This window comes from Haemorhous mexicanus, chromosome 4 (assembly GCF_027477595.1).
Source record: "Haemorhous mexicanus isolate bHaeMex1 chromosome 4, bHaeMex1.pri, whole genome shotgun sequence".
Classification (NCBI taxonomy): Eukaryota; Metazoa; Chordata; class Aves; order Passeriformes; family Fringillidae; genus Haemorhous; species Haemorhous mexicanus.
This window is the reverse complement of record NC_082344.1, coordinates 23,619,040-23,632,750: the sequence shown is the minus strand read 5'-3', so window position 1 is coordinate 23,632,750 and position 13,711 is coordinate 23,619,040. Positions and strand designations below refer to the sequence as shown.

Genomic DNA, 13,711 nt, shown 5'->3' with positions numbered 1-13,711 from the left:
GCCAGGGCAATTTTCTGGTTTTATTTTCATAAAAAATAAGTGAGTGCAAACTACCGATGAACCATCTGACCTACAGGACGATAAACCCAAGATACTGATTCCTATTCACCAGTCATAAATTTCATGTTCAGTGAATTAGCTGTCCATGAACTGTCCCCCTTAGAAAAGTCCTCTAAAAATTTCAGGTTTTTTATTATATGTATTACTTGCATACACTAACCCAAGAAGATATATACCACAGCTGCAAAAATACTGCCTGTGCTAAGGGCATCTCCCAAGATAAGAGATGCAGCTGTAATCTTCTAGGGCATGGCAGACATTCAATTAAAGGAATTTACCTTCTTTTTCTGAGGAAGTACTTTCTTTTACCAATACTAGAGAGAAAACTGTTTCCACTCAAGTATTACTCATTGCATGAAGGCCCCCCTTTATTTAAAAATCAAGTGTAATAAAACACAGACATTAGATCAGCCACACTAGCTCAGACAACCCCCTAACCTGTCTCCACCAGTGATAACTTCCATGTTCCCCTGACCTCTGTCCTTCTGCAGGGAAGAGATCCCAGTATGGAAGCTAAATACATCAGGTGCCTCTTTCACCTCTTCCAATCCTTTCAGAAACACTTGTTAGAGTCCCAGTGGCCTCTCCACCTTCCCCCATTTCTACTTCCCATCTGCCATCACTGGATATCACAGGAACTCCCTGTAAACCACCTCCTATCTCTGGCACACCTGCTCCATGAAGTAGGATGGGGAAATATGAGAGGCTGTGTGTACACACGAGGATGATCCCAGCTCCTGTGACTTTACAATTTCTGCCCAACACATCATATTTGCAGGCAGAATGACTAGGCAGAGCCCATGGGCACAGCAAACAAGCTGGGAGCACAATGAGGGTGTCAAGGGAGCTCTGTTTAGAATTCCCTGTGGCTCCCTATCCTTCAATACTGGACTCATCTCTTCCCAGTATCAAAGGCCTTTGAATATCTGACACACAAGGGTGGTCATGGGTGTCATAAAGACAGAGCCAGACTCCTCTTAGGGCTGCCCAGGGAACAGAGAAGTGCAAAGTGAAATACAAGAAACCCAAGAAAAGTTTTGTTCTTATTTTAAACCACAATTCTGAACAAACACCTGGACAGGCTGCTAAGTGAGGCTCTGGAGTCCCTACCCTCAGAGACAGCAAATCCAACCACACACATACCCCTGGGTGTAGGGATGCCATCCCTGACACTGATTTGAGCAGAGGTGCAGGACCAGATCATGCCCAAAGGTTCCTTCATGCAGCAGTGACTCTGTTTCTCTCCTAATATTGACTAACATACTGTGAGAGCTGGCAGGGAGCATTCATGAGATTTTTCACAGTATTATTTCATCCTTGGTAAATCCCTGACCTCTCTCACAGGTCCACAGCATGACAGGCACTGAACAGAAGGTAAGTATCTTCACCACATATGAGTTACTGCTTTGGTGGTGGCACTATAGGTGGTGACAAAGATTTAAGAAGCTCACATGAACAGACTGAGTAGTTTGCTTCAAGAAGACTGCATAACAATCTTGCTGCAGCACTCACCTGTATTCAGGGCATGGAAAATATGGAAATTAACAGGAAAGTAAAATGTAAAAGTCATAATAAAATAGAAAAATAACCAAGCTGATTTTGCTTGACAAATATATCTATCTATTTAAATAATATTTATGACTAGGGTGTATTTTAACATATTAACAGATATTCCTGTGCAGAAAAAAAAAATTAAAATCTTTCTCTTCACGTGGAAAAAGAAATCAAGAAATCCATAAAGATAATATCAATTCTAAATGATGAGCAGCTTCAGAACAAGCTACCTCTTACATTAACTGGCAAAAATATTTTGGGATGTAGTAAGACTGACACAAGTGTTTTGTTAGAAAAATCCATCAACTGCCTTAGTTTCTATTTTGAGTTGCAATAAATAGCTATGTTTTTCTGAAAAATATTAAAACAGAATACTAAACACAATGCATTACAGAAGACACCTACCTATAGTTTTAGAAGTTCAGTGTCCTGTAAACTAGCTCAATCAACACTTAGAGTAAGTACTCCTACAAGTCTTCAGAAAAAATATCAGATACCCAGATTCTTCTGGGTTTGGATGGGAGAGAATTAAATTTTTTCATATCCACTTGCTTTTATGGTGCTGTGTTGTGAATTTGTAACCAAATCAGCATTATCAACACAGCAAGATATGATTTAGCTATTGCTGAGCAGGGCTTGCACAGTTGTCAAGGCCTTTTCTGCTCCTCACACCGCCCTGCCACTGAAGAGGCTGGGAGTAAGCTAGAATTTGGAGGGGGCAGAATTGGTACAGCTGTGCCATCCAACATCCCATCCAACCAAAGGGATCCAGTCATATGATGCTGTTCAGCAGTTCAGCAGTTCAAGCTGGGAAGGAAGAAGGAAGGGGGAATGTTTGCACTCACGGCATTTATCCTCTGAGGTACCCACGAGGTGTGACAGAGCCCTGCTTTCCAGGGATGGATGGATAGAAGAATACCTGTCCACCCCTGGGAATGACTTCCTTTGTGTGTGCAGCTTTTCCCTTCCCTATTAAAGTGCCCTTATCTCAGCCTGCAAGTTTTCACACTTTTACTCTTTCAGTTCTCCTCCTCATGCTGCCAGAAGGAGAAAGCCAGTTGGTGAGAGGTGCATTTCACCCACTGCAGTTAACCCATAAAACCACAGAAAGAACTAATTCTGTTCTGTTTTTGCTACACACCACTTGCATCCACCCCACTGTCATGATGATCCTCGGATTTAAAATTGCTAATAGCTCTACCTTCTACCTGTATAAATATAACTCAATTCAATTTAAATAATTACTCCAATGTTAGATTAACAGTTTACCCTTTTCCAGGCCATGATTATGTCCTTAAAGAACAGCACAGAACATCACAGCATAAGCATTAAGTCACATCTAAATTAATTTCTGTTAGTTACTTGATCTCAAGAATTAATTCAAAGTGTTTAACAACCACAATCTGATTTTCACAAGCCCTTCATTTGTTAAGGAACACACATTACACTACAGACATTAATTTCCCACGGGGTAGTTATCCAAAAAGCTTCTAGATGAATTGACCTAAAAATCACAGCCAAAATGCTTAAATCCCTATCTGCCATTTCCATTTTTTTTATGCTATTAGTATGTGAAAGACACTTTCTCCAAGCTAAATTAGAAATATAAGGCTCAAATTACTAAGTACCTATAGTCAGCAGTTTACTCCTATCTTGGATAGCACTGCTCAGCCAAAGTAGTCCTGACAGTTCTTGCTTTAAGTGGCTTCCACAGTTTCTTTTCAGAAAGGACCGAAACGCCGAATTCATTGCAAAAGGGGAAATTTTGTTACTTTAGTATCAACCTAGTTATAAATTAATGCTGTCAAGTCCACTTCTCATGAAGGGTGAACCACTGCCTTAGAGGGTTTGCTTGAACAGCTCAGTAACAATTGATGTTCCTAAATATTCTCCCTTGAGAAACCCAGCATAGCAGATGAATTTGAATTAAGCAGAAATACCATAATTCAGTGACAGAAAAAGAACAGCACATCTATTTTCATTATGACAAAGTTTTTATGAACACCACAGATACCAGAGATAATACACCCTTACAGCAAGTTAAAAGCAGGTTGTAGCTATTCCGAGCACACATAACATTGCTAGTTGTAAAGAAGGTTGTGCAGAAGACAAAGAATTGTGTGCATTTTGCTTACCTAGTTCATACTTTGTAACAGTCTTGGCATATCTGAAAAAGGCTGTTTTGTTTGAGGGTTTTTTCAACCTAAACTGAAGCCTTGAGCACTCAAATACTCCCTCTAACTTTTCATTCACTGCCTTTCCAGGGCAGGCTAAGGCATTAATAATTAATGCCAGTCTGTGGAAGGAGAGCGTACCCCACAAGGTTTTCTCAGGTCTTTATAGGTCACATTTATGGGTGACAAAAAACAGCCACATTCAACTTCAAAGCCACTTCCAAATCTACTCATTGGTCACTCTCTGAAACTCATTCAAGGCAAGTATTTTCAATGGCAGCTTCCACCTCATGTATTAGCCACACACTGCATAAAAACCAGAGCTTCCAGAAGGCCAATGTTAAAGTAACCACAAGCAAATATGAAAGTTACCTCAATTATCTATAGACTGGCAGCCAACCTAGTCTGATTCACACTCTGTGCCTAATCACACATCAGCAAAATATCATATAACTCAGCATAAGCAAGGGGAACATAAAAAACATCTTAGCCCTTCTTTATGTACATTCACTGAAGTCCATGGGGGCACAGCATCCTGCTGTTTCTGTCACAGGGCAGCAAGTGGATTAAAAGTGGTGCTTGACAATAAACAAGAGTGCTCAGGTAATACTAGAAACAAAGTTATCTGTGAGAAGCAGTAAGCATACTTTCATGAGCTACAGATTTGGGTATGGCCTGATAAGGTACAAATACAGGAAGAGATTTGAATACAGTGGTTTGTATAACAGCTCCATCATTCTAAGTACCATTTCTAAAGTATACTAGAAGCCTGACTATTAACTACTAAACCACCCCAAATCACTTGGGTAACAAAACTGGGGGAGTTACACACACACCCACACACACACACACCCCCACACAATCCAGGACACCAGCCACAATTTAGACCCCAGCTGGTAGCTGGATAATTACTACAGATGTTTTGGCCATAACACACTTTCATTAGTGACCTCTGCTTTGGCTTTCTGCTCCCTCCAGACACACCAGGAGTCTCTAATATGTTCAGTTAATCTCTCTTTTGCAAGCATAATTCTGTGTCAATCATTTACCTTTATTCTATATTCCCAAAATGTCAGATGGCTCCCTCTATACTAAATTAATAAATTATTAATTATTTAAATTTAATGTTTAAGTAACAAACTCAACTAATTCCATTATCAAATTGAATTCCTGCCCATGAAATACTGCCCTGTATTCTGACACTGGGTTTTACATTCACTGTTCCTAATTTATGTTGTAGGTACATTTATTGAGATAGTCAGTACTTGGAGCATTCCCACTTAACAAGCATGGGACAAGTGTGAGAAATGGGGGATCTTGGCTACGCATCAGCACTGGATGGACAAGCAAAAAAAAGCTCAGTAAAAACCTTAGCAGTATAGTACCAGCAAGCATCTTGAAAAATTATCTTTAGGCAAGGCAAAAAATTAAACTGAAAATTTAGAAAGGAAATGAAGCAAATTTTGAGGTAACTGCAGTTACCCAAGTGCACCCTAGGCAGCATGGGAGAAAAACACAAATACAATTATTTGACAGCTTGGCAACAGGGTCACTGTTAAAGCTGAGAGAAAAAAAGGCAGGGATATCCTTTGGCCTCAAAAGTCCTTGGTTTTACGTCTAATATATAGGAATCACAGGAAAGATGCAAAGAGAGAAATGGCACAGCCAAAGCAACATTGCAGAAAAATAAGTTGTGCTGCTCTAATTGGGCTGGCACAAGTCGGCAAGGCTGCTTTGCTCCAGGCAAAGGATGCTGATGATGCAACACTGAAGGCAAGCACAAAAGTTTTACCTGCAAAGGTGAAAAGTTGAAGTTGAATTTAAGAAGCAAGAAACAGGCAACAATTAGAGAAGATTCGAGTATGAGAAACTGAAAACTGTGCTGAAGAGTGCCTAGAGAAACACAGTCCTGCAGTGTTCACCCACTGAGACAAGAAGTTGAAGAATAAGGGGTTTTTAGTTAAGTACATATGCTGATAATGAGGCATGGGAAAGGGAGCAGTTGTAAAGACAAGTAACTATTTTCCTTGAAAAGAACAGTAGAGTGGCAGAAGGGCAGATTTGCAAGAGCCAAATGTAAGCAGGCAGTCTTGATCCACTGCACATACGCAGAGTGAAAACACATGTATGCATACAGCACAGTGTAGCTCAAGCCTTGAAATTGGGCAGTGTGATCTACGTGCTTCCACCATTCTCTCAAGTTTCTCTTTGAATTTGAAGTAATTCACAGTTACTTCCATTCATATCATCTTTCATGACTATCCAGTCTTAATGACTTGAATTTGCTAGCACTTAAAAACCTCTATCATACATTAAAAAAAACTTAATTTTTTCTCTATACTGATAAATGTGATATTCAAGATACTCACCCTTCCATATTAGCCACTGCTATGACAAGTGATGGATAGTTCTGGTGCTCACACACATATCACTTTCTCCTATTTCCAAGTTCTGTTACACAAGTAGTCTTTTCTCCCCTACTGTTCTGTCTCCTAAGCCTCTTAAAGAACTTAGAGTGATTTGGTGGGGTGATCTTATTTTTTTTTAATGTGGTAAATCTAATTCTCATTGTGTCAACTGTCCAGGTTGACATTCTTTTCACTGGCAGGACTGCATACTTCAGACCATTCAGGTCTTTTGCCTATACTAATTCACATTTTTCTTTCCTTTTGTCTCTCTTACACACTGGAAAAGAACCACCATCTAGGTAGCAACAGCAGGTGAAGTATAATTTCTACCAACCTTCTGAAGCATAGTTAACTAGTCTGTATGTTATGTCAAAAGATTTAAATTTGTTGACTCGTGAGTTCATGGTTAAAGCCTTAGAATGACCAGAGTTTATATACAGCGATATCTATCTCTTTTAATTGCATCACTATCCATGCTTCTCATTTGGAAAGGGTCTATTATACTGCACAGGCTAACAACATGAAACTGCTCAACCACTCGTCCTGAATTACAGTGATCAATCCCCAAAACCATTTCTGGTGAAACGGTGCCCTCTTGTAGCAGGAATTGGCCACTGCAGGAACAGCAGCTGTGTAAACACACAACCGGCAATCCAATCTACCTCAAGCATTTGTTTCACATCATTATTCACAACACTATGAAATAGGCACGTTTGCAGAGTTATTTTGAAAGATTTTTTTTCTTCCCTAAATTTCATTTACAAACAGCACGGGTCTTAGCCAGCATATAAATTACAGCACCTCACAAGTTAGTTAAGGCCACTCTTAGGAGAAGCAGTGGTCTTGTTTGTTGGTTTGATCCATATTCACACTACATAGGAGGTCAGTCTATCCAAGCTTTCATCTTTCATCTTCGCACCAACAACTGACAATTATGCAAGAATACTCTGCTGACCAAGATGTTTAGGATAAAGAACAATTTCTCAGATGCTGGTTTTTTTACTTCCAGTCTCCTGTGAAAAATCTCACACCCCTGCAGCGAGATTTTCTTGCTCCTCACTCCCAGTCCCTCAGCAGAAGCAGCTCACACTGCCTGCTAATAAGAAAAAGAACTCAAACAGGGGCAAAGATACAGGTACACAGTTTCTTCAGCTTGACAGGACATCTGGGTGATGCCACAAAACCAGCATCCACATCCAGGGCCGCTCACTCAGTGCCTCAGAGCAGAACTGCACAGCAAAGCTGCCCTTGCCACAGGGGCCTCTGCTCTCCCCCAGGGATTTGCCATCCCTTAAATGTCTGTGGTTCATTTTTCTCCAGAACTGAACAAAATGAATACAGGCTCCCATGTGACTCATGTTGTTATAGCCACCTAAGAAATGTAAGGCTTTTTATAACACTTTGTGTAATAACACCAATTCTTTATCTTGTATTTATTCTTCATTAGTATCACTCATTGGTAGCCATCTGCTACTGTGGTGTTAAACACAAACTGATTGTGACAAGTATTTTGAAGAGGCATTTTTCCTGTTCAAATACGTGTTACTTTGGACATTCAATTTCTTCTTTTTTTTTTTCCTTTGTTGCTCCCCAGAAAACTCAGTGTCTTTCTTTTGTCTTCTGGTGTTTTTGTGGGGAGGAGAGGGGGCAGAGCCTGTTTTCAGGTTTGATTTTGTTTGATTTACTTCCTAAACCTCACTTTTTACTAAAAAAAAGCTCTATTTTCTTAAGATAGGAAGATAATATCCATATGTATTGGGGGGAAAGCACGAATAATTTTACCTTCCCTCATGAGCATGCTTCTCTAATCTTGTTTTAGAAGTCCTTGGTCTGTGACTGTAATACCAATAAGCATAAGCAAATCATGTCGCTATGGGGACAATCCTGCTAATAGCAATGGAGGAAAAAAATTCATAGATTTCATAAACAAAACACAAAGAAGGGGGCAGATTCCCACCTAATCCCATCCACAGTTTGCCTACTTCCTGCTGGTCCTGGGTTGTCACCTTCCCACTTCCATCATTAATGCAAAGCTAAACAGGAGGAACTGCAATAGTATCAGTGTAGCCTAGTATTTAAATAAACACAGATCTGCCTAACAGCTTGGGTCTAAGAACCCAAGAAAAGTTCACAGGCCTGAGCCAGGGAAACCAGTATTTTAGGGCATGAACTCCACCTGCAAAATGCTTTGCATACCCACGTGAAACAGCATCTTTAAATATCATCACGTTATTTCTGGCTTTGAAAAATTACATGTTATTCACTGATATTTGCATACAAACTTCCTGCAAAAACAGAGGAACACTAAAAGTTCCAAGCACAAATCACTAGAAGATGTCAACAAGAAACTCTTCCCAGAAAGTACACAAACCTTTTCATAGCACCACACCCTGCAAAAAAATACTTTTAATATCTGAAGCTGAGCCTGGATCACATTCTGGAAGCCTGAGACAGCTCCTGCCCTCTTTATTACTGTTAGTTGTGAAGTCACTGCTTCTCACTATAGCCACACCAATCAGAGAAAAACAAACTTACGGGTGTTTGGGAATAAAACATGGGGAAAGAAAAACAGTGGGAATAAAAATAAAAGCACAGGAATAAAACAGTGGGAATAAAACTCACCATGCTGTTCATTTTGGAAGAGGATGAGCTTGCTCTCTGCTTCCTTAGACTGTTAAGCTCTTCTGCATTTCCATCCTTTGGTTTTATGATCAGCCGGCTGCCCCCAGCGGTGCCTTCTGAAGAGGACCTCAGGCGTTTCTCAACAAATCTGCCTTCCCGGTATGGACTGAGGCTGTTGGCAAGATCAACTACAAAGACAGAAGCAATCAGCAATTGGTACAGGGAGCTGCTCTCTACAAGTATGTTCTTCATCAGAACACTGCTGTACTTGAAATAACTACACTGAAAAGAAATCACATGAGAAACGTTCCGTGGAAAGCAGACCGTGCTTACCTAGATCAAAGTGTCACCTGGGCCCCCAGTTCAGCCCCAATTACAGACATGCTCAGCACACCACAGCCCAGAGCAGGGCACTCATGGAGTCCAGAAAGACTCTTTGCTCCAGCCTTTTCTTTCTCCCTTCATCATAGGACACTCCCAAATTGCTGAAAGTAAAATCTACCAGAGCAACTATCATTTGTGCAGTGGTGCCAAAACCCAACCCACCTTATCCTAGGCCCAAAGGCAAGTACAGCTTTTGAAGGGCCAGGTGACAACTTTGTTACCCCTGCATAAGACAGGGATGCACATTGGTTTCCATTTCTGTTCAGCATTCCTAGTTTAGCCTTACACCTGTACCCTCCATCAGCCTGCAGTCAGTGGGTAAAATCCTAGTCCAGTTAAAACAATACCACACCAGAAAAGAGGAGGAAAATACAGTTTGATATGTTAGTGCAAATTTAGAGATGGGGACAGATAAAAGAGTAGTAGCATAGTAAATGTCACACATACAGAAAATCTTACCTTCTTTTGCATTTTGCAAGAGAAGAGACATTTTCTCTAAAGGTTCTCAAAGGAATTCGTATCACATAAGAATACACAAAGGCATACTAAGAAATACATGGCACATCAAACCTGCTCATACATTAATGTCACATTGACAATGCTATCTCTAATGATATCAGCTACGAGACCAGGCACAGAAGAGAAAATATCTATTACCAAAGAAAACACACAGAAGTATTTTGTATTCACATCTAGGTTTAAATACTGTTTTAGAAAACGAAATGTTCAAACCAGTCTGTTTGGAACAGGTATAAGTACTTATAACCATATCTTACTGATTGCCATGTAAGCTTTTCCTGTATTTGACTCATTTCATATGGCAGGATTTCATCTTATTTTCACTGGTTCCTTTGTAGGCTTGGGGAATTGCTAATTTGAAATACATTCCTCACAACACCAGGAAAAAAAAAGTATTTTTAACAGCACTAAAACAGAAGAACAATTAATCAGCAACTTTTATATACTGCAGTACTAGTATACTAGTATACTAGTATACTAGTATACTAGTACTCTAGTGTTTCTGTGAACATGAATCCAATTTACAGAACTATCTATATCACAATTTCAACTCCCTTTAGCTGCTTTACTGAAATCCAGACTAAATATCAAATTGCCAGTGCATGAGTTTGAAATGCAGGGGTATTTCTAAACATCCCTCCAAGCTGCTCATTTAATGCTCTGCAGTACACTCTTGCAAGACAGATTCTGAAAGAAGAGCTATTTTTACAGATGCAACAATGTGGCAAGGAAGACAAACTGAGTGTTCGGGACCAGTAATACAGATAAATGGGAATATTTTTTCCCCTAAGTGACTGAGGTTCTGAGTGGAAGAGGAGCCCTCTGGTGAAGGCTAATTCAGTGGATTAATTTGACTTTCTATTGCCATTCATGTACAAGATATCCAACTAAGCCTAGCAGTGAATAATAATTCAAAAAAGCAAGATTGCTTTTGATTGCTTATAATCCACATGCCTAGACAAATATCCAAGCAAAATGATGGGTGTGAATTCATATGAGTTTACACTTACCATCATTCATCTTCTAATACAATCACTACAAATGCTGTCTTGGTAAATCTCATATTTTGGCCCACCAGATACAGCCTCGGGATTAAGCAAGAAAGCACCAGTCATTAAGCTGGCTTGAGAAAATCAACTGTCAGAGATAAATGTCTTCTGACAGGTGTCCTTCACTCAAGGGCCTGGTGCCTCATTTATCTGTATCTCTATAGATTGGGATCTCTAGGCACAGTCTTTCCACTTAATCTTGTTAGTATTTCCAAATTACTCCTCATAAACTAAAGACTCAGTGTGAAATTCATATGGCAATTAACTCCCTCAGTTTCATAGATGACAAAATGAGACTTTGGACACTTATTTCAGATGGAAGCAGAAACAGGATATTTCCTTCTTTGACAAAATATCCACTTTGAGCTACTCTGTAACATCAGTTGAATAGAGAAAGCAAGACTCTATAAATTTCTAAACCCAGATAAATATAAAATAAACTGTAGTATTTCCCATATTCAGACTACAAGAACGTTTGTATCTCTGGTGAACGTTTCCATCCCAAATTATGCAATCCCATGGCTCAAGTCCAAAACAGCCATGTCTCAAGGAATCATAGCTTCAGCCTCTAACACAAGCTGGGAATCAGTACTTGCATTCTAAATTCATTTTCTATTAAGTAAAGCATCACTACAAGCAGCACTGATGGGTGTTTGCAAACTCTAAAACACAAACTCAGAAAAATCACAGACTTTGCCTTTAATTCCTACAGTTCTGGAGGAGGATACAATTTCTACTTTCTGAACTTCATAGTTAGCACTTGCAATTCTAAAAAATACTCTTATGACAAAACAATAATTATAGAAGAAATGAGGGTAGCCCACCCAAAACCCACCTGACTCAAAAACCCACCAAATGCAAAAATGAAAAGACAATGAAACATACCTTTAGAATGGTTTGATTCATAACCCTGTTGTATTTTAAAGGACTGAGGTTCTGAACACAGAACAGTGTTAGACTCCACTACAGGAATTGTGTTTCTCATGTGCTTGGATGGAGTGCTTTCATCTCTGCTTCCACTCAACCCCCGTGCCTTTGGAGAGAGTGCCACTGGTTCTTCACTACGCTGTAATGTCAAGGTTTCTAAATGTGCATTTTCTGAGTTAATTTTTTCTATGTGCCTGGCATCATTAATATGTAGTCCATTGGCTTGCAAGGGTGCTTTTGTTTGATCAGCAACTGAGGTTTTGAATAAGGTACTGGACTCCACGCTGCACAAGCTTGCATGACTCACAGGAGATACATCAGCAGAATGGCCAGCACTTCGCACAGTATCTCTCTCCCTCTCAGGAGCAGCAGCAGGATTAAAGAAGACCTGAGAGGTAGAGACATCATGGCCAAAATCCTCTGCGAGCAGTGCCCCAGGCCCACTGCTGGGCAGGGCATCAGCCTCTGAAACAGAGTCCTCGGTGAGAGCGATGAAGTCCGAGGGGGTCTGGGCAGCCGTGAGGTCAGCCGAGAGCAGCGGGGACTGCAGGGAGCTGCCCATGCAATCCGTCGTCTCAGCCGAGCATGGAGGAGATGACTTGGCCATCACAGGCTCGCTCTCCACGTAGGATTTAACTTCCAGCAAGCACCTGGGCTGCTGCACTGAGGAAACCGACTGACTCTCTGGAACTGGTTTGGAAAATCTGTAGTGTGATGAAAAAGACTTAGTGAGAAGTTTTCGTGTGGACTGTTTGACAGAGTATCGGCTTCGCTCTTCTGCAAAGCCCGAATCATCACCCTCATTCTTCCCAGAGCTTATGCAATTGATAAAGACATTCTTATTAGCTGAGGGCTCCTTTCCCTTTTCAAAATCATCTGTCAAAGACCTCGTTATCTTCTTGTTACGTGAGCTGCCAAAGCCAACTGAATGCCTTCCTCTGCTTTTGATGTGCTCGTCTAAGCTGAGTTTTTGAAAAGTGCTAAGAGAGGACTGGGCACCATTTGAGATGTTAACATTTTGACTCGCTGAGTCAGGCTTCTGCTCACTCCCTTTCTTGTTATGGAAGCTAATGGAAGGAGTGCGGAAAATACTCCGGCGCTTTCCTGTGCTCCCTGAGCTGGAGTTCGTGCTGGATGGGGAGGAGGTGTGGACACCAATGGCACTGGCAGAAGAAGGCGAGGAAGGAAGGGAGTCGTGTCTCCGGCTAACACTTCTCCTGAATATTGGCAACCGAGATACAAGAGTCGATCGTCTGGATCCTGAGTCCCCCATCAGGGCACAAAGGGTCCGTGGTTCTTCACAGCCAATAAAATAACCTGGGATGAGAGAAAAATAAAAGGATGGGGGGAAAGAAGATAAATTATTCAGCCTCAAAGACCACTCAAACAGATTTGTCAGTCAGTCTAAATACATGAGATGTCAACATCAATTTGTTGCAAGCACATTACTGAAGACTTGGAGCATTTCAAAGTGATGTTCAATAGCCAGCACTGAAAACTGAGCAAATATGTCCCTTAAAATATTCTACCAACAAAAGATACAATCTTATATACAATACTGTACAACAGTACAATACTGTTACAGTGGGTAATGGTAAAAAGTCTAAATGCCAAGAGATATACAAATATATCACCCAAACATCCTTGTTATTAAGTTCTTATAAAGTGTAAGCACTCATAAGATAGTTCATTTTTCATGATCTGAGTAGAACAAGTAATTATTTTGTATTTCTAAATACTCAGATTTTTGCATGAAAGACGAGGATTTAATTTTTTCCATCTTCACAGAACTTCCAGTTGGATTTCAATTAGTTATGTCCTTCTGTTAAAGGCTGTATCACTTTGCATTACAGAAAATGATGGCATTGCAGTCCGGCCAAAATATGCAACACCAAAAATTCTTCCTAAAGAACTGTAAGTTCAAGGAATTTACTGCCAAAATATAGGATCATGTTTCTAGATTTGAACTGTAATGTTTCCTTTGAACACTTCTCTGGAATCCTCTCACAGCCTA

The 13,711-nt window shown here is 40.3% G+C and overlaps 1 protein-coding gene across 9 annotated transcripts in view; it reads right to left on the bottom strand.

Annotated features, from left to right (window-relative positions):
• The window catches only part of CCSER1 (coiled-coil serine rich protein 1), a 620,227-nt gene that overhangs the window by 538,816 nt on the left and 67,700 nt on the right, over positions 1 to 13,711 (bottom strand). For all 9 annotated transcript variants that reach the window (XM_059844113.1, XM_059844115.1, XM_059844116.1 and 6 more), the window contains exons 2-3: positions 11,656 to 13,014; positions 8,819 to 9,006 (exon numbers count right to left, since the gene is read on the bottom strand). In XM_059844113.1, coding sequence (XP_059700096.1) covers positions 8,819 to 9,006; positions 11,656 to 12,970 — 1,503 coding nt within the window. In that variant the 5' untranslated portion in view covers positions 12,971 to 13,014. The remainder of the gene's footprint in view (positions 1 to 8,818; positions 9,007 to 11,655; positions 13,015 to 13,711) is intronic.